General features: G+C 39.3%; 5 protein-coding genes across 5 annotated transcripts in view; 3 read left to right on the top strand and 2 right to left on the bottom strand.

Annotated features, from left to right (window-relative positions):
• The first annotated feature begins 974 nt into the window (after positions 1–974).
• Positions 975–6,515, top strand: LOC102218865 (vesicular inhibitory amino acid transporter-like). Its single transcript, XM_005800106.2, has 2 exons — positions 975–1,911; positions 3,668–6,515. Exons 1-2 carry the CDS (start codon positions 1,528–1,530, stop codon positions 4,853–4,855), a joined length of 1,572 nt encoding a protein of 523 aa, XP_005800163.1. The 5' UTR covers positions 975–1,527; the 3' UTR covers positions 4,856–6,515.
• A 507-nt stretch (positions 6,516–7,022) lies between these two features.
• On the top strand, positions 7,023–11,624 carry LOC102219125 (lipopolysaccharide-binding protein-like). Its single transcript, XM_005800107.3, has 16 exons — positions 7,023–7,134; positions 7,232–7,359; positions 7,647–7,758; positions 7,895–8,023; positions 9,043–9,198; positions 9,298–9,361; positions 9,476–9,536; positions 9,633–9,724; positions 9,827–10,003; positions 10,105–10,164; positions 10,270–10,437; positions 10,644–10,711; positions 10,798–10,840; positions 10,910–10,970; positions 11,129–11,205; positions 11,295–11,624. The coding sequence occupies exons 2-16, from the start codon at positions 7,260–7,262 to the stop codon at positions 11,370–11,372; spliced, it is 1,446 nt and encodes a 481-aa protein (XP_005800164.1). The 5' UTR covers positions 7,023–7,134; positions 7,232–7,259; the 3' UTR covers positions 11,373–11,624.
• Positions 11,625–12,160: 536 nt separating this feature from the next.
• Positions 12,161–17,199, bottom strand: LOC102219386 (PRELI domain containing protein 3B-like). The gene is made up of 6 exons (XM_014469172.2): positions 17,077–17,199; positions 15,362–15,530; positions 15,180–15,269; positions 14,398–14,468; positions 14,134–14,236; positions 12,161–14,011 (listed from the first exon to the last, which is right to left on the bottom strand). The coding sequence occupies exons 1-6, from the start codon at positions 17,106–17,108 to the stop codon at positions 13,895–13,897; spliced, it is 582 nt and encodes a 193-aa protein (XP_014324658.2). The 5' UTR covers positions 17,109–17,199; the 3' UTR covers positions 12,161–13,894.
• Positions 17,200–18,156: 957 nt separating this feature from the next.
• Positions 18,157–19,811, top strand: atp5f1e (ATP synthase F1 subunit epsilon). Its single transcript, XM_005800110.2, has 3 exons — positions 18,157–18,266; positions 18,605–18,726; positions 19,622–19,811. Coding segments are annotated over exons 1-3 (156 nt in total). The 5' UTR covers positions 18,157–18,234; the 3' UTR covers positions 19,624–19,811.
• Positions 19,651–27,474, bottom strand: part of LOC102232869 (piezo-type mechanosensitive ion channel component 2-like) — a 41,953-nt gene continuing 34,129 nt past the window's right edge. The window contains exons 48-56 of the mRNA XM_014469174.2: positions 26,678–26,836; positions 26,409–26,556; positions 24,791–24,979; positions 24,535–24,627; positions 23,949–24,118; positions 22,723–22,839; positions 22,078–22,157; positions 21,683–21,908; positions 19,651–21,353 (exon numbers count right to left, since the gene is read on the bottom strand). Coding sequence (XP_014324660.1) covers positions 21,098–21,353; positions 21,683–21,908; positions 22,078–22,157; positions 22,723–22,839; positions 23,949–24,118; positions 24,535–24,627; positions 24,791–24,979; positions 26,409–26,556; positions 26,678–26,836 — 1,438 coding nt within the window. The 3' untranslated portion in view covers positions 19,651–21,097. The remainder of the gene's footprint in view (positions 21,354–21,682; positions 21,909–22,077; positions 22,158–22,722; positions 22,840–23,948; positions 24,119–24,534; positions 24,628–24,790; positions 24,980–26,408; positions 26,557–26,677; positions 26,837–27,474) is intronic.

The raw sequence follows: 27,474 nt of genomic DNA, 5'->3' as shown, positions 1-27,474 counted from the left end.
TCTGACCAGGGGCAGGAAAGTCATAAGGCAGAAAAATAAAAAATAATTAGATTTAAAAAAATTCTCAAAGCGCTAAAACATTTTTTGATCCGTTTGCCTTTTAAACGCAAATATATATATATAATATATATATATGGGTAACATAAAATCTAATACATAAATGGTTCATTCCCATTCAAATGGGAAATGGTTCCCATTTGAATCAACAATCCTGCTTCTGCTTTGCTTTCTTCCGCAATTTGCAAATGTAAAAACAAGTCTTCCTGACCAAAACGCCATGCCTTTAATCTATTGTTTTTGGGGTTGTTTTTTTTTTTTGTTTGTTTGTTTGTTTGTTTTTCTGCACAAAAATGTGGCCCGCTACACGAACCTGCTTGATAATACCGAGGCCCGTGTGTGTCGGCTGTCGGGTGGTGCGCGCTTCGTTTCACAAATTTCAGATTGGTTTCACATGTTAGGCTGCAGCTCCGCGGGTCAGAGGGGAGGAAGAGAGAGAAAATGTTGCTTTTACTCGTAACAAATAAAAAATAAATAACTGGATACGTTGAGGTTTTCCCTTCTTTTTGTCTTATAGGCTATCGTCTTAAATAATTTTTAGGACATTTGTAAGCTTTTTTTAATTTTTTTCCCCCGAATTACATTTTTAGAAAGAAGTCACCTGCTGGTTTTTGGTGGCAGGTGTCTTTGCCATTCCGCCAGATCACATTGTGGTAGCAGGTGTTTTTTGTTGTTGTTGTTGTTGTTGTTTTTTATTATTCATGCATCATTTCAGAGGGAATTCAGAAGCTCTGCCTCCAACAGGCCGGATCTTCTTTTTTTTTTAACATATATATAAATATATAATTCATTTATTTATTTATTTATTTTAGGTCGTGATCACTCTGTCGTTAAACTCTCGCCGAGGGAATAAACGTCTCTCTCTCTGCCACCCGCGCGAGTCGGGAGCGCGAGGGCTGTGGCACTCTTTGCGGACACGTGCACGCTCCTCGCCCCCCCAACCCCCCTCCTCTCTTTCTCTCTCTGGTGCTGATGCTGAGAATCCAGCATCTTTCTGATTCCAGCATCAGACGCTGGATTCTAAACTGAAAAGACTCTTTGGAAAAATAGCGCTACAATTAACGAGCATCCGGGACGCGTGTTGGTTTCTTCTTCTTCTTCTTCTTCTTCTTCTTCTTCTTCTTCTTCTTCTTCTTCTTCTTCTTCTTCTTCTTCTTCTTCTTCTTCTTCTTCTTCTCTTCTTCTTCTTCTTCTTCTCTTCTTCTTCTTCTTTTTTTCTTCCTTTATGAGGGAAGGTGATTTCTGATGGAGTAACATGGATGGACAAGCAAAGAGAAGCGGATGAGGATTTTTCTAACGATTTGGAGGGAACAGCAGCTGCGACGACATTCAAAGGCCAACAGGCATGATTTTTATGTAGGAGCGAAAACATCGATCTCCATGTTCTTTTGGAGGGGGGTAATCTGTCAGATTTCTTGAAGTGAAGAACAAATTGATCTTGGATAAGTAGTAATAAAAATTTAAAAAAAAATGGCTCATCTAATCCGACACAAGATCAGCAACAAACTGACCAATGCGGCCCACACGGTGTCCAACAAATCCCAGGCCAAGGTCAGCGGGGTGTTCGCCCGGCTGGGCTTCCAGGCCGCCACGGACGAAGAGGGTCTGGGCTTTGCAGAGTGCGACGACCTGGACTACGACTACAGGCAAGGGATGCAGATGGATGTCCTCCGGGGGGAAGAGGAGGAAGGAGGAGACATGGAGGGAGAGGGGGACGTGGAGGGGGACACCCGCTACCAGAGGGATGGTACCGGTCCGAGGCAGTCGACCCTGAAGAGCGGCGGCTCCCTGGAGGAGGACAAGCCCAAAATCACGTCATGGGAAGCTGGATGGAACGTCACCAATGCCATTCAGGTGCTTTTATCACCCATGTGTGAGTCGGCGGGGGGTTGGAGAGGATGGGGAGGGGGTTACATGTGCTCACAGCCAGCCCGAGGAATAGGCGAGGCAGGCAGCTCCCACTACAACAGTGCAGGGGCTTCATCCCACAGGTCAGGTGTAGAGTTAAAAACGTTTTATGAGTGAAGCAGAGGTAATCCTGGCGTTCAGAATGTTAAATGTTAGTTGGTCTCATCAGTTTCTCTGAGTAAATTATTTAGGTGTTTAGTCTTCTGCTGCCTATAGAAAAGAAAATATAAAATTACAACGTCAGCGAAATACAATGTTTGGATTTCTCTATTAAACATTTTGGGATGGTATTAAAAATAAAAAAAACAGAATTAAGGTAACAAACATCAAAAATACAGATATACTTTATCCTATGAGTAGGCCTCTATAACTTGCAACTCAATTCAAGCAAAACAATTTAAAATGTAAAGTTCACATAAAAGGCTGTGAACGAAACAAATCAAAGACAACTGTACATACATTAACTTACCATTGAGTATTTTTTACAGTGTCTATAGGTAGATAAGATGTTCCAAAATATTAATTTAAGATAACATGACTGAAAAATAAAACCATGTGCAATAAATGATCACACAACCCTGTACTTTCAAATAACATATTTAGTTACAGCAAAAAAAAAATCTCTTCAATAACAGTACACTAATGGGTGAAACTATGTTGTCTTTTATTTTATTATCTCTCCTTTTTTACATCTTCTTATTGCAAGACTGCAATTACATGAATGATTTTTGTCACTCCTTTTTAAGTTTTTGTAAGCAAATTTACAGCGATGAGTATTTATTTCAGATCATTTACAATTAACAAAAAAATAAATAAAAAATTGAAATGTACAGAATCAAATTCACTGAGACATCAAGTGCTGTTATATTTTTGTTGAATAAAAGTGTTATATACTTTGACTGGTATATGCTTTCCTTAATAGTGGTTATGTTAGATTCATAAAGCATAAAGCAAAACACACACACACACACACACACACATCAAAATCTGATTAGGGCCCCAAACCTACTAGGATCGTCTCTGCACGCAGCGGCTTAAGGCCTGCCACGGGACAAAAGAAGTCACCTTGATTTGACATTTTTACTTTTGAAACATTCTCAGACAGTCGGAAATGTAAGATTGAAATACGTTGTTTTTGTAGGACTGAAGCAGGGAGAGAGAAAAAAAAAAGAAAACTGGGGGTGGATTTTGGTCCTAATTAAATGCAGAACAATTTCACGCTGCATTCGCGCTTTGTGCGTGAACCCACTGCGGTGAGCGGCTCTCGCGGTTTATTTATTCAAATCTTTTTATCAGCGGAGCTTCAGGCAGGGCCTGGCTGACATCGATTGCCACGAGGCGCGCTTATCGGCGTCTCCATCAAATTACAATCACAGTCAAAGAAATAAAAAATAATAATAACATTTGAACGATTCGACGTGGCGCTGGCCGAATGGGATGTGGAAAAGCATTGTTCATTAACAGATTGCATTTATTATTATTATTATTATTATTATTATTATTATTATTATTATTATTATTATTATTATTATTATTATTATTATTATTATTCTAAAGCCCATTCGATGAATGCCTTTAATCGTTATTATGTAACATGGGAGCTGAGTGAATAAGCCCGCCGCCGCCTGCCCGGGCTGATCGGCCTGTCACTGCGATGCGGGGCCTCGCTTATTATCGCTGAGCTGCGCTTCTCTGTCCGCAGGGCATGTTCGTCCTCGGCCTGCCGTACGCCATCCTCCACGGCGGATACCTCGGCCTCTTCCTCATTATCTTCGCGGCAGTGGTGTGTTGCTACACGGGCAAAATCCTCATCGCGTGCCTGTACGAGGACAACGAGGACGGCATCAAGGTGCGCGTCAGAGACTCGTACGTGGACATCGCCAACGCCTGCTGCGCGCCCCGCTTCCCCGCACTCGGCGGCCACGTGGTGAACGTGGCGCAGATCATCGAGCTGGTCATGACGTGCATCCTGTACGTGGTGGTCAGCGGCAACCTGATGTACAACAGCTTCCCCGGCTTCCCAGTTTCCCAGAAGGCCTGGTCGGTGCTGGCCACGGCCGCGCTGCTGCCCTGCGCGTTCCTGAAGAACCTCAAGGCCGTCTCCAAGTTCAGCCTCCTGTGCACGCTGGCGCACTTCGTCATCAACGTCCTCGTGATCGCCTATTGTCTGTCCAGGGCACGCGAGTGGGCGTGGGAGAAGGTCAAGTTCTACATCGACGTGAAGAAGTTCCCCATTTCCATCGGCATCATTGTGTTCAGCTACACCTCCCAGATCTTCCTGCCCTCCCTGGAGGGGAACATGCAGAAGCCCAGCGAGTTCCACTGCATGATGGACTGGACCCACATCGCAGCCTGCGTCCTCAAGGGCCTCTTCGCCCTGGTGGCCTACCTGACCTGGGCGGACGCCACCAAAGAGGTCATCACAGATAACCTGCCCTCGACCATCCGGGCTGTGGTGAACCTCTTCCTTGTCGCTAAGGCGCTCCTGTCCTACCCTCTGCCGTTCTTTGCAGCTGTAGAAGTCCTGGAGAAGTCACTGTTCCAGGACGGCGGCAGAGCCCTCTTTCCTGACTGCTATGGCCCCGGTGGGCAGCTAAAAACCTGGGGTCTTGGCTTAAGAGTAGGCCTGGTGGTCTTTACCCTGCTCATGGCCGTCTTTGTTCCGCATTTTGCCCTGCTGATGGGTCTAACTGGAAGCCTGACGGGTGCAGGCCTGTGCTTCCTCCTACCGAGCCTCTTCCACCTGAAGCTCCAGTGGAGAAACCTTCTGTGGCACCACGTCTTCTTTGATGTCTCCATTTTTGTTATTGGAGGCATATGTGCCATATCAGGCTTCATCCACTCCATTGAAGGGCTCATAGAGGCCTACAAGTACGACATACATGACTGAGAGTGGAAAGCGCTCAAAACACACGGTTGACCATCTGGACATTAAAAAGAGAATAATTTGTGTGAAATGTATTATCTTTTTATTTTTGCCTTCGTGATAATGTGCAATAAAGAACTCTATTCGCCAATCAGGCACAACATTATGACCACTGAGAAGTGAGGTGAAAGACACTGATCAGCTCATTGCCTTTGTTCCTGTTTGTGGGTGGGATATGTCCCTCAAGGTGGGCCAAATTCTGGTGAGGTGTTTCCAGCTTTCAGCTGGAGTTAGATTTGACGTCATCTATATGTATAGCTGCCCAGGGCGGTTTTAGAAATGGGGCAGCACAGGCACTAAATTAAAATAAATAGCTTATCAGTCAGTTGTATCCTAATTGCCTTTATACATTTGCAGTCATTGGAGATTCGACAACCCTGTGTGTTGATTAGGTGTAGCCTGGTTCAAATGTTTCAATGCCAGCATTTGAACATGTACTGATTTTCTAATTTGAAACTACAACACATTTAAGTCGATTTTGTTGCCTTTGAAACCCAATCTTATATTTCAGTGTTCAGTTCATTCCCTTCTGCTTTAGGCTTATTGAAATTTCCTCCACTGTACTTCCCTTTTAACAAAGCAAAGGTCAGTGTGTTCTAACTACCCTTTTGACTTATTGGCTCTACATTAACTGAACTCGCTTGGTCTTTACTTTGTCAATCGCTAATGCTAACTGTTTTTTTTTTTAACCAGCAGTAGTACTTGTACCACAGTTAGCAAAGTTTAACATAATGAAAGAAGGCAAGCAAAGACAATGCGATGCTATAGGTAATGTCCTGTGAGATGTTGACTTGGCCTCTGAATTCAGCAGATCTAAATCCAGTCCAGCGTTTGTGTGATGTGATGGACAAACAAGTCCAAGTCGTGGAAGCCCCACGGTCTACATTTTGGTGCCAGATACCACAGTTCACTTTCAAGGCTCCATGGCTTTATAGGTCAGGGATGTTTTGGCAGTAAAAATCAGGACCAACACACTATTAGTCAGGGGGTCATAATGTTATTCCTAATCGGTGTTGTGTAAAGTAGTTTGCTCATTCCAGAAAAAAAAGAGTTTCATTCAGAGGACACAACCTCCGCACCAGAAGAAGAGGGCATTAAAGACTCTGTCCATGTGTCGATCTTTATGCAAAGATTCAGTGAAAATGTCAGTAAGTGTGTCAGTGTTCGTACCCGAGGAATGAAATATGTGGAAAAACAATGAAGTCAATATGTTATTGTTGGTTTTTGAGCTGCTATAGGTATCAATAATCAGAGAAAACAACAGGCACTCATCAGATCAGATGGTGCTCTATAAACCATGAATATCTTCTGTGTAGTGGTCTAAACAGAATGAATACATTTCTGTCAAGATTCGTAGTTTCTCCTTCTTCTTTTTTTATGTTCTGAAGTCCTCGTTTGTTTCCTCTGTGCTTTCAAGTGTCATTCTGGATGGAGTGAAATCAAGTGCAGGCAAGTGGATCCTAATTGTGTAATATTACAAAACAAACAACAAAAAAAATGCGTGTCTGATAATATTCTGTTCCTGTTGAACGTGTTCATTGTGATTTATTGGAACTACTCATGGTGTGTGAGATTAAGAGTATTTGTTGAATTAAGAGGTAAATAAATGAAATATTTTATGGCTGGTGACTCTAATGTTTCATTGCTTAGAGTCATTCACGTTTCCACAGAACACTTTTGAAATTCTGTTTTGAATGGTTAATTAATTAAGTTTCCTCTTTTTGTAGTGTTAGCACTCAAAGAATACAGTTTTAGTGTGTTCTAGTTCAATAAACTCCTAATAGTTTAATCTACTGCATTGAAGCAAAACATCCCCATCGCTTTACAACACAGACATTTTAAGTCAAACAACAATCACTATTTTCATCTGAAGGATAATAAAGAACTCTTCCAAATTATTATCGTACCTACTGTTCCTGACGGTGTAAAAACCGGGAATGGGAAAAATATAATTTTCTGTTAGTTTATGTTTAAGTCTTGAACAGTTAAGGTACCTTTGATGAGATTACCTACACCCCTTAGCTTAGAAGCTACACAAGAAAAGTAAATTTGTTACTTTCAGTTCCTCATACCGTCATAGACAACTATCCCCCTGCTATTGTTAGGTGTCAGCCAGTTTCACTTCTCATTAGTGCAGAGCAGGAAGTACAAGTCGCATGTCTTCACTTGTCTGCAGCCACAGTACGAACAGAAATCAAAATCCTTCTGCAAGAACTTCGTCCGCCATCTGTTCCTCGTTTCAGGTATGTTATTCATGTCACATTTGCTTTCCGGAGGCTTCGAAATATGCCGGAAAGGCTGAGCTGTTGTTCAAAGTGATTTTCTTTTGTCATTTTACAGGTAAGGGAGGCACAGAAGAAGAAAAAAAATGCTTCCATGTGTGATGGTAGTTTTTGTGCTCCTGTCGTGTGCCTGTGGAGAGAACCCTGCAGTACAAGTCATCCTGACAAACAAAGGGCTTCAGTACGGTAAGGGGATGTGAGATGCTCTTAAACCACCCATATGCTTGCAATTGCTGTCAGCCATTGACTACATCACAATCATTGACTTTATAACAAAACATCCGCTGCTTTTCTGGGAAAGGCCTAAAATCTTTCCAATTATTCAAATATTTCTTTAAATTTGTCACGACACCCTTTGACTCGAAATGGTACGAGACGGATGGATGGATGGATGGATGGATGGATGGATGGATGGATGGTTGGATGGAGCAGCTTAGTTTGTTCACCATCCTATTCATGTGCTGTTGTTGCAGGAAAACATGAGGGCACAGGATGGGTTCAGAAGGAGTTGGAGCAAATAACCTTTCCTGACATCAGTGGCAGCGTTAACATCTACATCGGAAATGTATACTACACACTATCAGGGTAGGATCATGTTTTCACAGTAACAAGAAACAGCTCATATGTCTACTGGTTTGCCATGTTTCGTCCATATAACCTGCAGATATCCCTGACTTCAATGTACATTTCCACTCCTTTTTCTTTTCCTCTTGTGTTTTAGTGTGACTATAAAACAGTGTGATCTTCCAGAGCCCAACGTAGAGTTTGTCCAGCAGAAAGGCTTGACGACATCAATAGCAGGTCTCAGTTTTGCTCTTACTGGAGAGTGGAGGACTAGTTTTGGTGCGATGTAAGTTCTGATTCCTTTTTAACCTTCAACGCTTTGATTAGAACACGAATGTCCCATCGTTCCCTAACACCCGTTGCATTGGTGCTTCCATAGGATACAGTTTTCAAGACATCCTGACCTTCCAAATAAATCTATTTTTTCCAATTAGTTAGCCAGATTGGTTTAAAGGAAGGCAGTCTTCATTGCTTTTGTAACTCTACCAGGAAATTATTTTATCACAGTGGCATCTTAAAACAATTGAGGAATATCTTATGTTTCCTTTTCGCTCTAATGAGGAAGCCTGTGATTTCTTTTACTTCTTGTTTCCACCTCATTCTTTCATATCAAGCTCAGCACAAAAAAATTAGAACAGAAAATAACATTCAACACAGCCTTGGCAAGATTTAGATTTTGAATGGCCTCAAGTAGCAAAATTATAGCACTGAGAAAATGAAGTGCATTATTGTGAGCATATTGTGAGTAGTTATCAAATTCGCAAAACAAAAGTTGAAAAGTGTGGCCTCCATGTGTGTGTGTGTGTGTGTGTGTGTGTGTGTGTGTGTGTGTGTGTGTGTGTGCGTGTGTGTGTGTGTGCATCGCACACCTTAATAAAATCTGATGACCTTATGAGACTCCTGAGACGGAGATGTATCCATCTGGTCACAGATCTCTTCCCTCATTCAAGAGAAAGGAAAAAAAAACATGACTATCATAAAAATCCCTGTTTGCAGCTTCCTGCAATCCAATTAGTGAACGCAGCCAAAAATGGAAGAAGGATCTCTGCTCAGATGGCACCAGAATGCAACTTCTTGACCTTGGTGAAAAACCAACACTGCACATTACCCTGAACAGGCTAGCCACACGTTGAAGCATCATGCTTTTTCTCAGGGGGAGAGACATAAGTTATTTACATACACATGCTCAAAATCAAATATACGTTAATTATTTTATATAAAAACCTGCTAAACAGCATTAGTATTTCACTAGACCTTGGTGAGTTATGCAGCAGCACCACTGATCTTCATCTTTTAAATCTCCAGACATGACGGCGGATCATTTGACATGGCTATATTTAACATCGACGTGACCTCTGCAGTGCAGCTTGGGAGTGATGCTGGGGGGCATCTGTCTGTCAGCAGCATCTACTGTAAAGCTTCGGTCGGAGATGTGGCCATGCAGTTCTACGGTGGAGCCAGGTACAGAGAAAAAAAAATGAAAAAAAAAACAAAACAAAGGGATTTATCTACCCCACTAAGATGCCAGGGTGTCAAATCTGTCTTCTTTTATGTCAACAGTTGGATTTTCCAGCCATTTGTCAAGCATTTCAAAGGACATATCATTGGGAGGATACAAAGTCAAGTATGTATTTCAGCAAGCCATTTAAGCATATTATTGATATTATGTATATAACCTGACCACACTGTAAACATTAGCTTGTTTGTCGTGTTGAACAGTGGCTTGTTTCGTACTCAGGTCTGTCCTGAAGTTGAGAACTCCATCATGGACTTAGACCACCATCTACAGGCAATGAACGGTACTGCAACATCCTTTAAATAGAATCTCTTCAAATTTAATTGAACGATTCAAGATTATTGACTGAATTAAAACAATACATTTTATGTTGTGTCAGTTTCCTTTGACGTAAATGAAGTTCTTAACTTTGACGTCCCCCTCACTGGCGTCCCTGACATTGAACCTTCGAATATGAAGTTAGGGTTAAAGGTAAGCTAGGGCAACCAGCTTACCTTCAGGATCTGTTTCTGTGTGGCATTGTGAACATGTATTCATGTTTTATGACACATTGTGTGATCTTTTCATTTGAAGGGGGAGTTCAACAGCATCAAAACTCACAAGGAGCCTCCATTTGTGGCCCAGGAGTTCATCTTGCCTGAGCTGCCAGGTTATATGCTGTCAGTGGGCATATCAGAGTTCACGCTGAACTCTGCCTCATTTGGGTACTTCTCAGCAGGGGAGCTTCAGGCCCTCATCAATGACAGCATGGTAGGTGCTGCCATAAGGAGAGAGAGCAGAGGAGGAAAATATTGTGAATTTGTAGTCACAGATTTCTTGGTTTGCCGATGCTTCATGGTTTATGGTTTCAGATACCGCCATGTATTCCTTTCCACCTGAATACCTCATCAATGGGAGCGTTCATCCCTCAGGTAGGTTTGTCTGTTCCGACTTAGTCGCATAGGAGTATCAATTAAGTTTTCTTCCTTTAAACTAAGTACTCTGAAACGTTTCTCTCTCTCTCTCTCTCTGTCCAGCTTCCCAAGATGTATCCAGGTTTGCTGATGAATCTTCAGGTGTATGCCAGACAGGCTCCAATGTTTTCCTTCCAGCCAGGCTCTGGTATTCTGGATGTCCACGTTGGTGTAAAGGCCACTGCCATTGAAGCCAATGGTACACAGGTCCCTCTGTTCACACTCTACATTGTAAGTACCTGTGCTGTTTTACTTGAGAGAATGACCAAATGAATTCTTTTATGCACCTTTGCCTTCTAATTTTACACAATAGTGTTGGTTACTCAAATATGAACTGATTTCTGCTTTCAGTCTGCTGATATTTCGCATGCCAATCAGCTAGATTAACTCAAAAGAAATAAATAATTTAATCATCCCATATTTTTTTTCCTTCCAAGGACTCAAGTTTCACCAGTGAAATGATGATTGCTGACGGAAAGCTGAAGGGCTCCGTGAAGTTGAATAAGTACGCCTTAAATATGTATCAGAATGAAATATTTGACACCCAAAGTTTTAGCGTCTCTCAAAATTAACAACACTGCTCCCTTTTAGTGTTACCTTGACACTGGGGCCAAGCGAAATTGGAGTCTTTAAGGTAAGTGGCAAGAAAAAGTAGGTCATTTGTTTTTGGTTATAATGCAATATGCCATGTTTCTGCTTGCAGACTGATGCTTTGGAAAATGGAATAAGGAGTGGGATGGGTATGGCCTTAAGTAAACTGAATGGTAAGTTTTAATTATGACACTTTGCTCACAGCTCATGATCTCATGACTGATTTCAACTTCATTAAGTCTTACATGCGATAGATGTAAATAAATGTATTTTAAATATTTAGATTAGATGCCGTTAAGCATTTGTGTCATAAAATTTTTTTTTTTTTCAGCAAAACTGAGAGAAGGGACCATTTTACCAAGAATGAAACACGCACAACTGGTCAACACAGTCCTGAAAATGCAGAAGGTAACCAACTTATCCAACACACATTCATGCTTCTTTGATTAGCACAAAAGTCTTTTGTCTGACTGATCATTGTCTGTTTTTCCAAACAGGGGTTTGTAGCCATTTATTCAGATGTGGAGATTCTGCAAACAGACAGAAGCTCCTACTTATCAACATCATACTTGTGAAACATTCTTTTTTGTTCTTGGCTCACACTCAAAATCTAAATTATTCTCTCTCCATGAGAGAAATGTATCTTTGACTGGAATATAAACCTGAATCTGCCACACCTTGCTACCCAATGCATACTAACACATAAACAGAAAATTAACACATGTACAAAATATGCCCATTTGTCTGGTGCTCAGCAAAACAACTGACCAACAACTGGAAGAATGCTGCCTGTATTTGTTTAGCAATAAATATTAATATGCTTCAGACATAGTTTCTTCATGGTTTTTGTCCAAACACAGCAACTTTCACATTCTTGGTTAAGTTTATCAAAAACCCATTTACACTGTTTTATTTTCATTCATAAATGCTAAAATACTGTAATTAAAAATGTTATATAATGTTCCATTTTCCCAGGGTATAAATATGACATAGAGCTCGATTCTTTTAGCCAATATGCTGGACTGAGATAGAAGAAAATAAATCTCCAAATCTTATTAATCTTGTTAGAAAATCATTGCAAAATTTACCCAAACAAAAATCATTGTTTGGGTAAACAAGTCTCCACAGTAACTATTAGAAACCTACTTGCTGCATTACTTGCAGCTTTTTTTCTGTATTTCCTAACGTTTGTCATTTTTTAGGACTGCTTTTTGTGAAGAAATAATTTATTAGAGTGGATTAATTTTAAAATTCCACTTAAATACAAATTTAAAAACATTTTCTTACAAGCTAAAAAGAAACCATTACAAATCATCTATTTAAAATAGTACAGAGACAATTCAAAAAAGTAGATTCCACAGCATTGATGAAACAATGACATCCCTTTTATTTTGAAACAATCCAGTGCTCACTCTTGTTTCTGGTACACATTTACATTCTTGGAATGTAGCACCATGAAAATATAAATATGAGTCTATGAGTATTTACAGCCGATGTTAAAATGTTCCCATAGAAAAAACCCCCACTACTTTTATGAAACAAGATACTGTATTCAGAGGAGAATAACATGATGGAAACAGTTTGTAAAATATGAAAAAAAAAGGTGTTTTGAATTGGTAACTGGAGTGAAAAAGCCCAGAATGCGTTCGATAATGAGATCGGACCAACTGTAGACTGGTAATGTTTCTCACCTGAATTCTGTAAGAGCCTTAGTCTAAACAAACTTCCATTTGTACAAATTAAAATTTTACAGTGAGAAGAGGAAGGAAGTCCATAAAGAGTGCTAAAGTAGACGGACATAACATCCACTTAGTTTATACGAGTCTCCTCCATTCAGTCAGAACCAAAACGGAATAAAATACCCGCTTCATATTATAAATGAGCAGTTCAACAGTCTTAACAAGTATTCAACGCAACGAATAAAAATACTGACATTTACAAACAGGAAGATGAAGTGGTCAAAGCATACAGAGAGGTTAATGTCACAAAGTTCAAGCATAAGCTGGTATTAAATTAGTAAAGTTCATTTTAACTGATGTTGGCACAGTCAGTGCAGAGATCCTCCTGTGACATTAGTGAGAATTAGCAAAACACTGAATCCACTCGTTCGATTTTACATTTGTAGGCTTCTGGGACCTTCTTCCACTTATAAAGTTTACATACTGAAAATAAGTTAAACATTCAAATATGAACATTCTTAAATTGTAACATGTAAACCAAACAGCATATCCTCACTGTAAAATGGAAGGAAATCTTTTTTTTAAATAGATCAGAAAGACTGTAAAAGAGGAGACCAATCAACTATGCTGATAAACTAGCATCTGCATCACATTGTAATCATTTAGAGAAGCTCAAAGCTACTTGTTTCTTAGGAACAAGCAGCTTTGTTCCTAAGAAACAAAGTTTCAGTGCCACATTCTGCTCATGGTTGGCTTTGGATCAGAGCACATCTGCAGTGTCAGATTTCTACAAGTACATAGAGAACCTGCCTTTTCTATCACCAACTCCACCTCTTAAGTACCACAACAAGACCAGATGCAATTTAAACACACTGTTACAAAACACAGGAAACAGAGAAATGTAACCTCAAAATATGAACAGCTGTTGAGACTTTTAACTTCCAGTTACTCCTTCAACCTGTCTGCTTTTAGAACTGGATGAAGTGGTCAGGTCTAAAAATGCCTTGAAATAACAATAAAATGTTGCAGCCGAAGAAAAACGAGGGGGACGGTAAAGTTGGCGTTGCTGGGTGGATGTGTAGGCACAGTGTGAATCATTTTTAAAAACACTTCCACGTCTACAAAACAACAGTCCTGTGAGCTTCAAGTTCAGTCTGAATCAACCCTGTTTTTCTAAACCATCTCAGGGTTCCCTGGTATTCTCCTCAGAAACGAGTGGAGACGGTCGGGGCAGACTTGCTGAGGAAAAACAGACCAAGTTCTAGTGGAAAATCCAGACAAGCGTGTGTGGGACCAGAGGACTGGACGGTCGGTTTTAGGCTGTTTTGGCAGATTAGAGGGGGTAAGAGGACATGTTTCAGTCTGTCAGTTAATGGTGCTGAAGTAAGCAGAAAATAAACTAAAAAGAAATCCAGAGGTCATTTTTCTGTGACAGCAGCTGCCATGGGAACACGCATAGAGCCACGAGCAGTGGCTGCTAGCTCCTCGATCTCAGTGTTCAGCCGTCTGATGACCCACTCCATTGCCTCCCGACCCTGAAACAGATGTTCACCCAAGTCACAAACAACAGGAAACAAAGACTTTTGATGCAAAAGAAACATTAAGACAACTTTGTTTTGGTGTTTTGTTTAAAAAGATCAAATAAAAGCAGACTCACCTTATTGGCATTAACAGATATAGTATTAGCCATGAGTCCCTCTAGATAGCTGCTCAGACTGACACCTTTTACACTGATCAGCGCCTCCTGAGTTAACACTGTTCTGAAAGCACAAAGCAAACCACTGTATAAAAAACACAACCATCACTGCTTGTCCTGTTATAAAGATTATATACATTAAGACAAACATGTGAGAAATAACATATTTTGGACAGATGTACTGCTTCTGGCTACGGTATACACAAGTAAGTCTAAGTCACTTACTTTCCAGGGTCTTCTGGGTGCGGCTTGTATGTCAACTTCTCATCGACAGATACGAGGTTAGTGAAGGAGATCTAGGCAGATGTAACAGATGCAATTAATGGTTTTAAAAAGCAAAACGTTGAAACACATCTCAATTAAATTTACATCCGAGAGAGCCTGGAAAGAGTCATTTTCTAACATCGCTTGCTCCTACCCCCAAAAGTCTTAGAAACAAAACAGATGCTGGTCTTTATTCCCCTTGATCATTTTTTACCTTTGCAGTTTTGCTCCCGACTCTTTTGGAAGTGCCAATACCTCCAACTATGCGTCACTTCAGATCGACATTAGAAATGTCAAACCTGTGCAGTAAACTTTTTGTATCACTTGAATATTGCCTGAATGCCTAAATCTACTCAAATAGCCAACTATTTGCAACAAAAACATACTATGTTATAATTTTAAACTAAGAAATGTTTTTACAACAATATGTCAAGCATCTTCCAGTAGAACAACTGCAGTAATTAGGGTTTTCTTTATTACTATTTTCCAATTTTCTCAAAAAATAAATAAATAAAATTCCATAATGCACCAAAACGGTCAACTTGGAGAAAAAGTACACACAAATGACTAAAATACTGTTAATATTAAGAAAGGGAACATGGCTGCAAACTGGTGAAGGGTTTAAATGACCAGCAGCCAACAAAAACTGAGGTCCTTTGAGTTATTTTTCATCTAATCCCACTTTGGACTCAAGCTTGAATACATTAATTTGTTCCTCTAACATTCATATCAGTACTACTTACATTTGTTGACTGCAGCTCAAATGTTTTCTGCTTGGGGTCCACGACCGAATGCTCTTGAACATACGTGCATGTTCTTGTTACTCCAATGATCTGAAAGCAAAGCCACCTGTCAAGCCTGATGCAGACCGAAGAACTTGGAATGTGATTTAAGTCAAAAGTGTCTCATAGATGAATAGACATACAGATTTTGCTATGGCGGGAAGCCCCCACTCTGTGCTAAGGAGTCTGGTGCTGTGTAACCGTCCATCTGAGTCAACATTTCTGTCCAGAACATCAACACCAAACACACTGGGGTTCATCGGGTTGGGGTACTTCTGCATCGCTGCCTTGGTCACCGTCTCCCATGGGTGGCTGGTAATATGGAAAGAAAGAGATTATGTTTATTACAGTTCAACGTGTTCAAAAAGACTTGAGTTGTTGTCCACTATCCAGTTTTCTAAACTATTTTAAAATAAGCAAAGAATTTACACCATGATTAAACAAATGGGTATGAAACAGAGTTTGGGAGGGTTTTTTTAAACAGCATTTATACATTAATTCATACCAGCAAGGGGTAATTTTTGTAACTGATTTGAAAACCAATATAAGATTTTCAATAACCTAATGTCTGAAAATGTGATTGTGTTTGTCCAATTAAACAACATCGACCGGAAGCTGACTCCCTGTCTAGCTTGACCATATCGGCCATATTTCATAAGAGAAATGACAGGTCCAAGCAGAGATCAGAATTAAATTATATAGAGGGGAAGATAATTGCATATTGTGAATGAGTAAAAAGAAAAATGGAAGGAAAACATTTGCAATGTGTGGGTACAAATTGACCCAAAGGGTATGTATTTTAAACAATATATTTAAATATCAACAATTGTAATTTGTGCCATGCTTATGTTGCACTGTTTTTTTTTTTCAGAACTTGCAGGATGTTATTTTCTTCTTCTCTGCATTGCTGTTTTTCCTTTTTTATATATATTTTTTTCTGAACATTTTCTGAATATTTTCTAATCGGTCAAATAATAATTCAGTTTGACATTATATTTACTGGATAACATAAGAGCACACATCTAAAACTATCAATATCCACTAATAGTATTTTTGTTTTGCTCTGGAAAAAAAAGGTGTCTACTAAAAGATAGTTATGTCACATTAACACAGGACTGAATCAATCGCAGCCCGACTGGCCGTTTCCAGGCAGCAGGGCGGCGTTCCTGCGCACTGCGCAGACTCACAGCATCACTACGTAGCAGCTCACCCAGAAACTTCTAGAAATGGAAAATAACACAAACAAGACCATTGTTCTGCATCTAAATCAGTTCAGCCTCCTGAATGGATCAGAGTGTAATTTAATCCTTGCTTATTTGATGGATGCGCCTCTGCTGCAAACACTGCATCACGCCAACAGTTATGCAACACTGATAATGCTGTACATAATGTTAAGCTGGCCGCCGTGGGGGAAGTAAAAATTAAAAAAACGCTATGTGAAAACCACCCGAATTCAAGCAAAATGCACAAAAACATCAGCTAATGTTAAACAATGTGACGAAACTTAACAAAAACTGGGGAAAAAAGAGCTTAGAATAGAAAACTAAAGCTGTCGGTGTGTTAATTCGGCTAACTATCGGTTTAGTCCCACTCAAGAAACACTTCATACGCTAAAAAGCTTAAAGTATGTCATGCTAGCCATTATAAGCGGCAACATACATGACTGACAAACGACTGGCACTTTAAACCGCTTTCATTCGAGTTACTTAACTTCTCCGCAACCTTAGCTGAAGAAGCTAACAACGGTAGCGGTTAAAAAGAAGACGGAACAACTCAAACTGGTTACACAATAGACAAAAACGTAGCTCCGCAACCCGTACGGCTGGTCAAATATCTTGGCAGGAAGAGAAGCACCTACTTGAAAATGTGCTCTGACGCCCAGATCTTCATTTTTACAGGCTTTTCCGTCAGAAGCTCAGGAGCCGGTGACTAGTGACAGCGTGACCGAGAGGAGGAAGGACGACAGGCGACTAAAGCGCTGCTTTGGGTGATTTTAGCTGAACAGCGATACTGCCCCCTGGTGGTAGAACTGCATACTTCACAGCGTTATCTAGAACAATCTACAATTTATTTAATAAATTTCCCATTTTTTTTCCTCTAACGGATTAAAAATAATTAGGCTATAGTTATTCACTATGTGGTTTTATACAAATCCAGTCTAAATTCAAGATTTCTGCCAAAAATAAATTCTATGTGTCTTCAATATAAGGGTCATAGCATAGCTAAGTAGTTTTGCTCTAAATTATGAAAAAGAAATCTCAATATCTCTCAAATGAAAACTGGGCGTTTATAAACACTCTTTATGTAGCGACATTCTAAAATAAAATTAAGTCTGGATTTTTTTTTAAATGTATTTACAATCTCAATCAGTCAAAACAAAATTAACCTCATTTATATATACAACAGTGCAAAGGGTTTGTAAATAAAAAAGAATGGGTTCAAGTTAAAAATGAAGTAAACTTTTTTTTTTTTTTTTACATCTAGCAGTGATATACACAAGCACGAATGTACACAAGCCATATTTTAAAAAAAAAAATGAATACATAATCAAATTATGCATTTTTAAAATAATATTAATCAATAATACTAAAAATAAAATTAAGCATTGAAAAATAAAATGAAATACTATGAGAATAGAATAGAATAGAATAGAATAGAATAGAATAGAATAGAATAGAATAGAATATGCGATTTAAATTACAAACTGTTGGTTCACATCATAGCAGAAAAAAACAGTAGTATGACTGTATGGGGCGGCCCGTAACACTGCACATTAATAAATGTGTTAAGGTAATATTTTACAGTCAGTCAGTGGACTGCATGAAGCGGCATTAGTTCTGTAAGAGATCTTTGTCTTGTCTGCGTTTGAGAGAGCTTCTGTTTAGGGACGTGTGGCTGCCATCTCTGTCAATCCCTTCCCGAATCGCTCCCGATTGGACAAAGAAGTCCTGACGTATATAATATGACGTCATCACGCACCTTCCCGACCTGTCCTTGAAGTTACGGAGCAGTCAAAATGGTTGCATACTGGAGACAGGCAGGCCTGAGGTAATAAGACTATGTTAAATTTATCTAGTGGATGCTTCTTTAGAAACCGTGATATGTACCATAAACTTGTTCGTACAAGTAAGAGTATTTTTAAGAGTTGTTGTTTCGCCTTTAATTTTTTTCTGTAGTTCAGCTCCATGCTATTAGCCTCAGTTAGCTTTGATGCTTAACCTTCCGATTTGCACGGGTTCTAATTAGAGTTAGACTGTCAACGAAAATGTTGACTGGCTCTTTTAGGTGCATTTGTGACTTGAATCAGATGGAACTACTTTTCCGGTCATAATTAGACCTAGCATATGTTGTTTAGCATTAAGCTAACCGGTGTGTCCTTCATGCAGCTACATCCGCTTCTCCGCTATCTGCGCCAACGCTGTGCGGGCTGCGCTGAAGCCGCAGTTCAAAGTCGAGGCACTGAAGGCCGCAGAAGCCAACGTCAAAGTCATCAAGCCAAAAACAGCATGTAAGTTCATAAAAAACGACCTGCTGGAGAGTAGTTCTTTTCATCCTTATGTTAGGTTTAGGTCCAGCAGGGTAACAACGAGCAGCTTTTATTCAGGTTCTAACAGCAGAATTTGAAGTCATCGTGAAATCCACATCATTCAACGATGCATTCTACCCACCCAAGTCTTTTAATTGCAATTATTAGTATTATTCATGGGCTGTCTGTTGGTAGTGAGCAAAACTTTCAGATTTGCTTGACAAATATAACATTAAAATGATGCCAAATTCCTGTGTGTAGGCTAAAAGTATGTTTTAAGATCTGAAATTGTCTTGTAATTTCTCTTTAAATTTAATCTGAAAACTTGACCCATAATTGCTAAAAAGTCCTTCAATAGATTTTTTAAAATATATTTGTGCTACAAAATGTCAAGGAAACTAAATTTTTAGAAATATTTTAGTCAGTTAATTGACCTGCAATTATAAATAAAGCAAAAAATAGGATCTTTTCTCATTATACCGACAGGGTGAAATACTTACTAGTACATATTTTAAAAAATTATTGTGTAAAAGGGCAGTATTTGATTCCAGTAGTCTCTCAGAACGGTGGTTTGATAGATTAATCACACATAGTAATATATTTTAAGCTTTCAATTTTTTGCACATTTAATTATTGTGGCTTACAAGTAAAGAAAATTCCCAAGTTTAGTGTCTCAGAAAACTTGAATTCTGTGAAAAAGGTTATTATTGGAAACTTATTATACTTGAGTGGATGTTCAAAAGCAATATCTAGCCCTTTTTATTGATTGAAGGTGCACAACTAATACATTGCTCATCTTTGAAATAAAGGCTCGTCTGTCAAGTAGATTTTCAAGGGGATACGTATTAATGTTTCTTTCTCCTTTGTTTCCTCCCAGGATGTGAAACTGTGGTGTAAATAGTTTTGTTTTTTTTCCTGGGTTGCGAGGCCCTGCTGCCCTCCTGTCCTTCAAAACACGGAGAAGAAAGGGAGAAGAAGAGTACGAAAACATCTAGATGTCACATTAAAGACTGGGACCTGAATGAAATTGTTCGTTTTCATTTGTAATTAAAAATGAGTACCTTGAATCCTGTTTGCCTCTTTGATTTTCAGTTGGTGCATGTAGTCAAGAGGTGCAGAATAAGATGCTGAGAGATTTTTGTGTAACAAGTTTTGGTATTTAATATTTAATGAGTGTATATGGACATGTACAGAAATGTGGTATTTACAGAGGCATGAGTGCTCTAATCCATTCACTTGTCCAAGTTTGGAGTTTAAGGATCTGTAATATCCTGTAATAAATACCATCAAGTCCTGAACCCAAAACCATCAGACACACATGCACTGCAAAGTAAACTGTCAGTAGACAGGGACTCTTGACCAATTATTAAGTTGCACAGACAATTGTTAAATACATAATTTCTAAGTGGCTACCTTAGACATTTGGTTCTGTTGTGAATGCCTCCTGCATGGTTAAAGTCTGATTTGTTCTGTAACATCAGTGACCATTTTTCCCTTCTCTTCCAGTAGGTCTAACTTTCTCCAGAGTTTTATTAAGCATGGACGAGAAGAAAATTAAGAAGTTGGAAAATCCAGCTATTGGAGGTTTCAAGTCAAAATTTGAAATCTTTGTTCACACTTTGCATCAGTTTGTTAGAGTTTTGCCAGTAAAGTCAGTTGAATCTTAACATTCAAACTAGATAATTTTATTCCATGGAAGTTGTATTGGTGTAGATGCACCATTACAACTCGGGTTAACCGGACATAAGATTAAAACATCTGCCCTTACCTGGTATGGTTCATGTATCTAAAATTCTATAATTTACTCCATATACCACTTTCATATAGAAGGGGTATTTTTAATCTTACTAAAATAAAACAAATGTAAATTTAATTTTGTGTGAATCAGGAGGATAAGTGCAGCAATCATGGCCTACATTCATCCATGCTTGTGTCTATTACACTGATAATAGATTGAAACACAAAACGTTTTTTGTTTTTTTTTTTTTGCTTTAGCCTACTTCAAAAACTTCTACACCAGTTCAGCTGAAATTTAACAAAGACCTAAATATTAGAGCAAAGAGTATCCCACAATACAAGACTACAATATTTTGGATTGTTAGTCTTTTTGTTGGGAAAGGATTGAAGTCCTTATAAAAAAATATTCAGAACTTTGAGATCAATCTTTTCTGTATTAAGTGCTATTTTTGCTTTTGACATGTACAAGTTGGAAAATCTGAAGAAAAGATAGTCTTGCTGCATAGTGCGCTTGGCGGTTCTTACTAACTACTACAACTAATGTCTTTGCTTTACCCTAAGACACTAAAAAGTGAGCACTTTCAACCCTAGTAACAGAGGGTGGGCGTCCTGAGTCCTAGCTGTCTTTCTTCTCTCTGGTCATCTTGATCATGGTCTCTGGCGATCGGTAGAGGAAGATGAGTTTCTCGAACAGCGTCTCCTCCAGCTCCATCTCTCCGGTCTCCCGCACCACGAAGATGTCCGTGCACAGTTTCAGGACTCTGTCCACGCAGGGCAGCTCCTCAAACATGATGGAGCGAGAGATCCCGTTGAAGAACTCCCGGACGAACTTACCGATGACGAGAACCACCGACATGTACAGGCCGACAATTCTGCAGCCAACAAAGAAAGGCAAAAAAACAGCTTCAAATTAAGAATCATATGTCATTGTGTTTGTTCTAAATCAAAATAACTGCAATATTATTTATCAAAAATAGTTTGAATTATTCAATCATCCAATCTAATAAACACAGCCAAACCAAGGAATTTGATTAGTTGTTAATGTGCTACCTGATTAATAATACAAATAAACATTGACCAGATTATACTATTGAATGTGTGAAGTCTGATTCAACAGATCATTATTTCTCAGCAAATGGGAGCAAAAGTGTCAGTGTATTTTTCAGCAAGTCCCACATCTTTTTTTTTTTTTGCTACCTACCCATGTCCGGCCAGAAAGCCCAGACTTGAAGGGCTGACCTTATCATTGAACACCACAATCTCTATGTTGTGGCATTTCTGTTCGCTGGAGGTGAGAACCGAGGAGCACTCCTCCACCACCCACCACTGGCCCGCCTCTTTGTCTGACGTGCCGTTGACCTGCTGGAGCTTGATGGACATGGGCCGGAAGAAGGCGAGTCCACGGAGGTCCGAGCGCTCGGATGAGTCTGAGGGAGACGTGCCGAGGAGAAAGTGAGGTTCTAGATCCATACCAGATAACTATCAAATAAAGTATTGCACCATGTGTTGGCCTAAATCGTAAACTTAAGCAACATTCTCCGGGGCGAGGTATCATTCCAAAATGACCACTACCCCTCTCAGTGCACAGTTGCTTACCTACTGACATCCTGGTTGCCATTTTAGATTCTTGTCCTTTGGGACCTCGTATGTATTTTGGCAGAAGAGAATGAATCATCCTTCAGGAAAGAAGACACAAATAAACACCTTTATTAATAAGCATCGAGCTTATTTACTTTGGATCAACACCTTCCTTTGGTTTGTTATTTTGTTTGTATTTTCTTTTAATTCCTGTAAAGCACTTTGTGTTGCCTTGTTGCTGAAAATGTGCTATATAAATAAAATTACCTTTACCTTTTTCTTGCCACAAAAAAAAAAGACTGTTTTACTCACATGAACTGTCTTTGTATGCCTGTACTTATAGATATTATATTATGATGTATGGAATTTGGCTTTTTGCAGATAAGTCGGTATAATAAATTATCATGATGTAAAGAAGTTTAGGGCTGTACATAACCAATCCAATCTGGTTGTGACCATTTTTTTTGCCATCTAACTACAGTGAGAAAAACATCCAAAGTAGTGAAATGAAAGGGAGTTTTGGTGGTTATTGAAGAAACGGTAATGCTGGAGTGTCGGGATAATATAAAAGCACCTCAGCTTGTAAAGTTTCACTTCAGAACAGCAGTGAAGAGGGTAAAAAGCAAGTGAAGTCCAGCCGGTTGTGCAGACAGAGGGACTCACACAGGTTTGTTGCTGTTGCCTTTGAGCATTTGGACAATCCCGTCCCTCAACGCCACATCGTCAAACTTCACCGTGTGTTCTCCCACCGCCTCGACATTCATTGATATGGACGCATTCCTGAGGAGGAGAGCAACACAAGCAACAAACAACAATTATCTGTAAGGTATGCAGTTTGGTAACATAAGATGTCACTTTTCTGAACACCTTTAATACCAATTGATGTTGATTTTAATTCACACAGCCCCACTTGTCTCCTTTAAATCACACCAGTGTCTACTCAGACTGAGCCTATAGAAGACGTGAACAAACAACATTAATTAGTTTATTTTGATTTTACTGTAAAACTAATAGTACACTCAGAGGGAAAATTTGCTTTGCAGTGGTAATTAAAGGCACAGAAACAGCAACAAAACAAAAATATAGACATGGGGCGTGCTGTGGTGGCGCAGGGGGTTAGCACGCCCCACATTTGGAGGCCATAGAGTCGCGGGTTCGACTCCCGGTCCCGACGACCTTTGCCACATGTCCTCCTTCAAATATGGCGCCGGCTCAGCTGGCGGCCTGCAGACACAGCTCCTGTCGTGTGTGTTAATCTGTGTATAAAAAATTCTTGCTGTAACTGCGAAATAATTTCCCTGCTGGGATGAATAAAGTAATTCTTCTTCTTCTAGACAATCAAACATTAATCATGATGTTTAAGTGCAAATTATGAGTTTTGCATGTAGTTAAGTTTACTTGAATATTATGCATGTTCTTTAACAAAGTTCTGTATAAAAATGTCAAATCTATGCAAAAAAAATTTTTGGGGGATATGATGATGGGGAGTTAAATGCATCCACTAAACAATTTCATTTTTACAGTGTGATATGACATTTGTTGTTGTATTGACATTAAAGGGTTAAAAGTAGTTTGATCTGGACTGAAAAGTATTTGTGTAAGAGAGAGTTGCTGTACACCATTGCTGGCAATACCAATTTTAAACTGGTTTAATTTTTTGTAGAAAGACTGGAATAGAAAGGTGATGCTACAAAATGAGAAATTTGAGTCAAACTACAACACTGATCAAAACAGAACTGATGCAAAACTATGCTATGTGTTTAATATAGAAGGTCATCTCTGAGGTGTATTGCCACCGTAAGCTCTCCTTTGGTAAATCCAGGCGTTTGCAAATGAAATACAAGTACGCACAGTGGGAAAAGCAACTGTGTGTATTTGCGCAGTCGAACCTGAGCAGTGTCCAGCGTAAGCTCATGTATATGTGAGAAGAGTTGCTCAGTTCCTCGATCATTGCTGCTCGACTGGCTGGGCTGATGGTCCAAAGCAGACTGGCATCGCTCTTGATTTTAGCGGCAACAATGTCCTTGGCTTCATAGTTCATCAGGAACTGCATGGCACCCTGGAACGCATAGTGAGAGAGAACAGACTTACACCTTCTAAATTGTCTCAATAAATGTCAGATGCGAAATGTCAAATTTTATTTCAAAAAATAAATCAGCCACTGTTAATTTTCAACGTAGACAATCAAATCCTCATCTACATCCTTCAAATGCATTTATGGTGTGATTTGTGCATCTTTTCTCAAACAGGATTAATATTGTTTGGACAGATGTGCTGAATATTTAAATAAATATTAGATCTGCTTTTTTATTGTTTAAAATAAATTTTTTTTCAATGTTGATCACAAAAAAGTAAAAACGTATGGTACTTCCTAGTTGGTATAGTCAGTTTTCTACTGGTTTGTGGAATTTTCCTCTGCTCGTCATCCCATGCAGGGGATTTGTTTGATTTTGCAGTGAAGTGAACATGTCTCACTGGATGAGTAGCATAAACTTTTGTGAGTCGGTTGAATCTGGCTTCAGTGTAGGCGACCAGGTTCTGCTCCTGAGCGGTCATGGAGAACAGAGGCTGCAAAAAGACACACCAGACAGAGAAAGACGTTTATCTACCAACATACGAACGTGCGCAGTGCGTGAAAGCCGAGTCACGCTTCAAATGAGGCAGTAAAACAACAGCTTCTAAGTTTTTCTGTGTCGCAGGAAGAGTCTTAGCAGACGCAGCTGGTGCTGACCTCATATCCTGCGATGCTGAGCTGGATGGAGACATCTACCGGCTGATTGGTCACTCCGACCGCTGACTGGACCAGAGACATGAAGAGGAGTGGGAACCAGATGATGCTGATCAGGGCAAAGATTATGAAGCCACCCATCCCATATTTGACAACTTTCTTCTTCTTCTGTCCTGGAGGGTGTGGAAATTTCTGGAAAATTGTGCAGCTGTTTAGCTTCTCCTTATGTAGATTAAAACTCCTACAGACTAATACATTTAAAAATTCATCACATTATATGAATCTACTAGAATGTATTTGATGTTTCTTTAAAGAGACAAACAATGTCTATTCACTCCAATTAATTGCTTTATGCACTTTTACTCATAACTTCATATAAGTTTAAATTAGTGCTACCATAGCAACTGTGACCTACAGTGCCTGAAAAAGTATTCATACCACAGGAACTTTTTCATTTTCTGGCATTTTAATGGCAAATTTCAATGAATTTTGTTAGGATTCGTCTGATAGAGCAACGAAAAGCAGAGTGTGATTGTGAATAGAAAGTTATTTTTCATTTTTAACAATAAAAACCTGATACATATGAAGTCCCTTTACACCGTGTTCCAAATTATTATGCAAGGGATATTTTCTCAGATTTTCTTAAATGGTCAATGCAAATGATGATTTTCAAGTCATGAACTATTACAGTATAGATCAAATTTTACTGAACAAAGCTCCTCATGAGAACAGTATTTTTTTCAAAAATAAAAAACTCAAAATGCACTGTTCCAAATTATTATGCACATTGTTTCTGCTTGTGATCTCTGGTTAGGGGCCCAATAGTAGGTTCATGCACCACAAGCCTCTGGAGGATCCTCCACCTTGAGGTTCCAGAGGAACCAGCAGCTTCAAATAACTGTTTGCTGCTTTGTAAGGGCATTTTAACAGCTGCTCTCTTAATCTGATGAATTTGTCTAACAGAAACCTTTCTCATTCTGCCTTTATCTGTACAAACCCATCTTTGTTCTGAATCAGCCACAAATCTCTTCACAGTACAATGATGGCGCTTCAGTTTTTGTTAAATATCTAATGTTTTCATACCTTGTCATACGGCACTACACTATCTGATGATTTTCGTCAGCAGAGATCCTTTCTCTTTCCCATACTGCTTGAAACCTGTGGCCTGCTTAGTAATGTGGAACATCCTTCTTAAGTAGATTTCCTTTAATTGAGCTCACCAGACAAACTAATCAACCAGCTCTCTGAAATTAATTATAGTGATTCAAAGAGCCATGACGCACAATACCATCTATAAATTTAATAGCACAACAATAAAAATTATGTTTATGACACTTAAATCCAATTTGCATAATAATCTGGAACACGGTGTACATACTGTATATCCTGTAAGTAAATGTATTGCAGTGAATGCAGTTGCATGCATTCACTACAACTGCAAATCTTTTAATGTGTGTCGATCAGGTTTGGACATTTAGAGGCTGAAAGTTTTATCCATCATTCTTTGCAAAATTAGTACAGCAATGCACTACTTCCTGTTGTTCTGTCACACAAAATCCAAATAAATTTCATGTAAATTTGGGGATGCTTATGGATGCTGTTGCAAGGCACACTCTCTTACTTTTTCAGACTCTCTCCAGCATTTGAGGATGAATATGTTAGCATAGATATCTTCAACACAAATCCAGCTGGAGAGAGACAGAGTGGTGTCGGTCCAAACCCAGTCCATCACGGCCCTCAGCTCAGTAAGGAAAGGGACCATCCGAAAGCTGAAAGGAGAGGGTCAGGCAGCCATTTAAAAAAACAAACAGACAAACAAAAAAGCAGATATATTTTAAAAGCTACCATGTTTCTACTTATGCTTGAGGTAACTGCTGAAGGAAATCGTACCCCTGAAAGAGAAAGAGGTTGAGGTAGTTGTAGTTCTTGGTGAGGAAGTTGCCCAGGATGCGGTTTGGGTAGCCGCATTTGATCTGATAGGCAGACAGTCCAAAGTAGATGCACTTCACAAAATACCAAAGCTGAGCAATCGGGTTGCTGTTGAACCTCCTGGAGCAGACAGAGATAAGCAGAGACATCAACCATCTGAACGGCGTCTTTTTATTACCAAGCGACAGATTCACTGTCTGAGGTTATTATGACAGAAAATAAACAGACTCAGGTTGTCATAAAGAAAGTGATATTTATGTCAGTCCAGTCCCTTCCTTTCTTTGCTTTTAAAGTTGTGTCTTTCTCAGGAGTTTATACATTCTTAAAGCAATACAAACCCAATCTACACGTCCCAGGTGATTAGCTTACAGGCATGACTATAGTGCTTAAAATTACTGAATTAATTTTTTTTTCGGCGTGGCGGAATTTGGGCACCTTATCTTCAACAAAATAAAAGTTGGAAGCACGAGTTGGAATGTACTGTGGATTTCCTCTTGTCCTCTCAAGTTTGGCATTATAAATACAATATCTAATATACACACACACACCCTCTAATATTTGGTGAAATGTTCCTTAGTGAAGCGTATCGCTTGTCTGTTTGCTATCAAGTTTCTTTCATAACTCTGAATACATATTAGGTTTAAAATTGGTTGATTTCCAGCTTTTAAACATAGCCCACAACTTTACGCCAAGTCTAAGTTTATGGCGAAGGTTAATCGGCTTTATCCCAGTAAATTAGTCTGAAGAAAAACAAAGCT

Source organism: Xiphophorus maculatus, chromosome 1, assembly GCF_002775205.1.
Source record: "Xiphophorus maculatus strain JP 163 A chromosome 1, X_maculatus-5.0-male, whole genome shotgun sequence".
NCBI lineage: Eukaryota > Metazoa > Chordata > Actinopteri > Cyprinodontiformes > Poeciliidae > Xiphophorus > Xiphophorus maculatus.
The sequence above is the reverse complement of the archived record's forward strand: the minus strand, read 5'-3'. Positions and strand labels throughout refer to the sequence as shown.